This window comes from Charadrius vociferus, unplaced genomic scaffold, assembly GCF_000708025.1.
Source record: "Charadrius vociferus isolate BGI_N301 unplaced genomic scaffold, ASM70802v2 scaffold32, whole genome shotgun sequence".
In the NCBI taxonomy this organism is placed as follows: Eukaryota; Metazoa; Chordata; class Aves; order Charadriiformes; family Charadriidae; genus Charadrius; species Charadrius vociferus.
Genome location: NW_009647856.1, coordinates 594,302 through 595,902, shown reverse-complemented (window position 1 = coordinate 595,902; position 1,601 = coordinate 594,302). Strand labels below are relative to the sequence as shown.

The window sequence follows — 1,601 nt, the reverse complement described above, 5'->3', positions numbered from 1 at the left end:
TGGAGGAAAATGGTTCTAAACATGTTCTTAGCATACAAAAATCCCTAAATGAGTTTGACAGCTAGTTTAGGATCAAATCATAAATTGTTTCACAGAACAAATTTACATCAAGGCAGCTGACTTAAGGTATTTGAATCGCATGGTGGACAGGACCAAAACAGAGTGCTTTGCTGAGAATGGTTGTCAAAAGAAATGCTAGGAAGCAGCATGTAGGTGAGTTTAGAAGGGGTGAGAAAGCAAAGACAAGAAATTGTCTCCTTTTTAAGGAATATGCCTGATGGTTGTGCAATGACATCTTTTGATGCTTCTTCCCCCCCCTCTTTTGTTTTGTTAGGTTGTTGCTCACAGTGAAAGACTTCCTCTCAAAGCTGTTTAAATGAGAATGTCCCTGGCGCAAAGAGTACTACTGACATGGCTTTTTACGTTACTCTTCCTGATCATGCTGGTGCTGAAGTTGGATGAGAAAGCACCATGGAACTGGTTCCTCATTTTCATCCCAGTCTGGATATTTGATACTATTCTTCTAGTTATGTTAATTGTAAAAATGGCTGGACGTTGCAAGTCTGGCTTCGACCCTCGCAATGGCTCCCAAAACATCAAGAAAAAAGCCTGGTATCTCATTGCAATGCTACTTAAATTGGCCTTCTGCCTTGCCCTCTGTGCTAAACTGCAACGATTTACTACGATGAAACTAGCCTATGTATTTATCCCCTTGTGGGCCTTGCTTATTGGGGGTATGGTTGAACTTGGATACAACATCTTCTACGTACGAAGAGACTAAGCTGTACTATGTGGTTTTCAACACTGAGATTAGTACCAAGTTACTGGATTGTTACCGCTTTTCCACAAACTTGATTTCCAAATTAGAGCGCCAAATAAGAAATCAATTGAGCTGGAGACTTTATCTAAGCCAGTCTGAAGACTGAAAGTAGACTTGTTCCATTTTTTATTTTAAAACTGTCACATATGCTCTTGTAAATAAAAGTATTTGTTCAACATAAGCTGTTCTAATATGATTGTTATGTGTTACATGGAATAAGATACAGCTCTTCACATGAAAGTAGAACATCTTCTCAAAGGAACCACAAATATTCTACCCCAGAGTACTCAGCATGTGGGGTAATCCTTGGAAAGAGGACTACTACTTACAGTGTCAGTCAAGAAATAACTGCTTAATAGTAGCTTCTATAGTGTGCTAAGCTTGCTTTAAGAATCAGTAACAATTGATTGCTGACAAATAAGAGAAAAAAAAAAGGAATAAAGTGATTCAGCACTTTCTTTTTGACAGTGAGAATCCACCTCCAGTCTGAAAGACTAAAAATAAGCACTTTTTTTAAGACGCTGAAATAGACAACAATAACCATTATGTTTACCTAGGGAAAAAAGTGAGTAGCTGAACCATGCCAGCAGTCCAAGAGCCAGAGGAGGGGCAGACAATGGTGATTGCTTTCCAAGTGAGAAATCACCAGTGCAGTAGAAGACTGAAGCCACAGGGTGAGTTCTGTAATGCTTTTGTATGTGCAGGGAGTGGTACTTTACAGAGGAAGATGTTTTTTAATACTTCAGCGTATTAAATCTCTGGGACTGAAGCCTTGGCTTTA

General features: G+C 39.1%; 1 protein-coding gene across 1 annotated transcript; it reads left to right on the top strand.

Annotated features, from left to right (window-relative positions):
* Window positions 1-340: 340 nt before the first annotated feature.
* TMEM60 (transmembrane protein 60) lies at window positions 341-995 on the top strand. The gene has a single exon (XM_009882919.1). It carries the CDS (start codon window positions 377-379, stop codon window positions 779-781), a length of 405 nt encoding a protein of 134 aa, XP_009881221.1. The 5' UTR covers window positions 341-376; the 3' UTR covers window positions 782-995.
* Window positions 996-1,601: the final 606 nt, after the last annotated feature.

Bases quoted from the DNA above. Each gene is read 5' to 3' on its own strand.
- TMEM60 (XM_009882919.1), top strand. From the start codon at position 377: ATGAGAATGTCCCTGGCGCAAAGAGTACTACTGACATGGCTTTTTACG.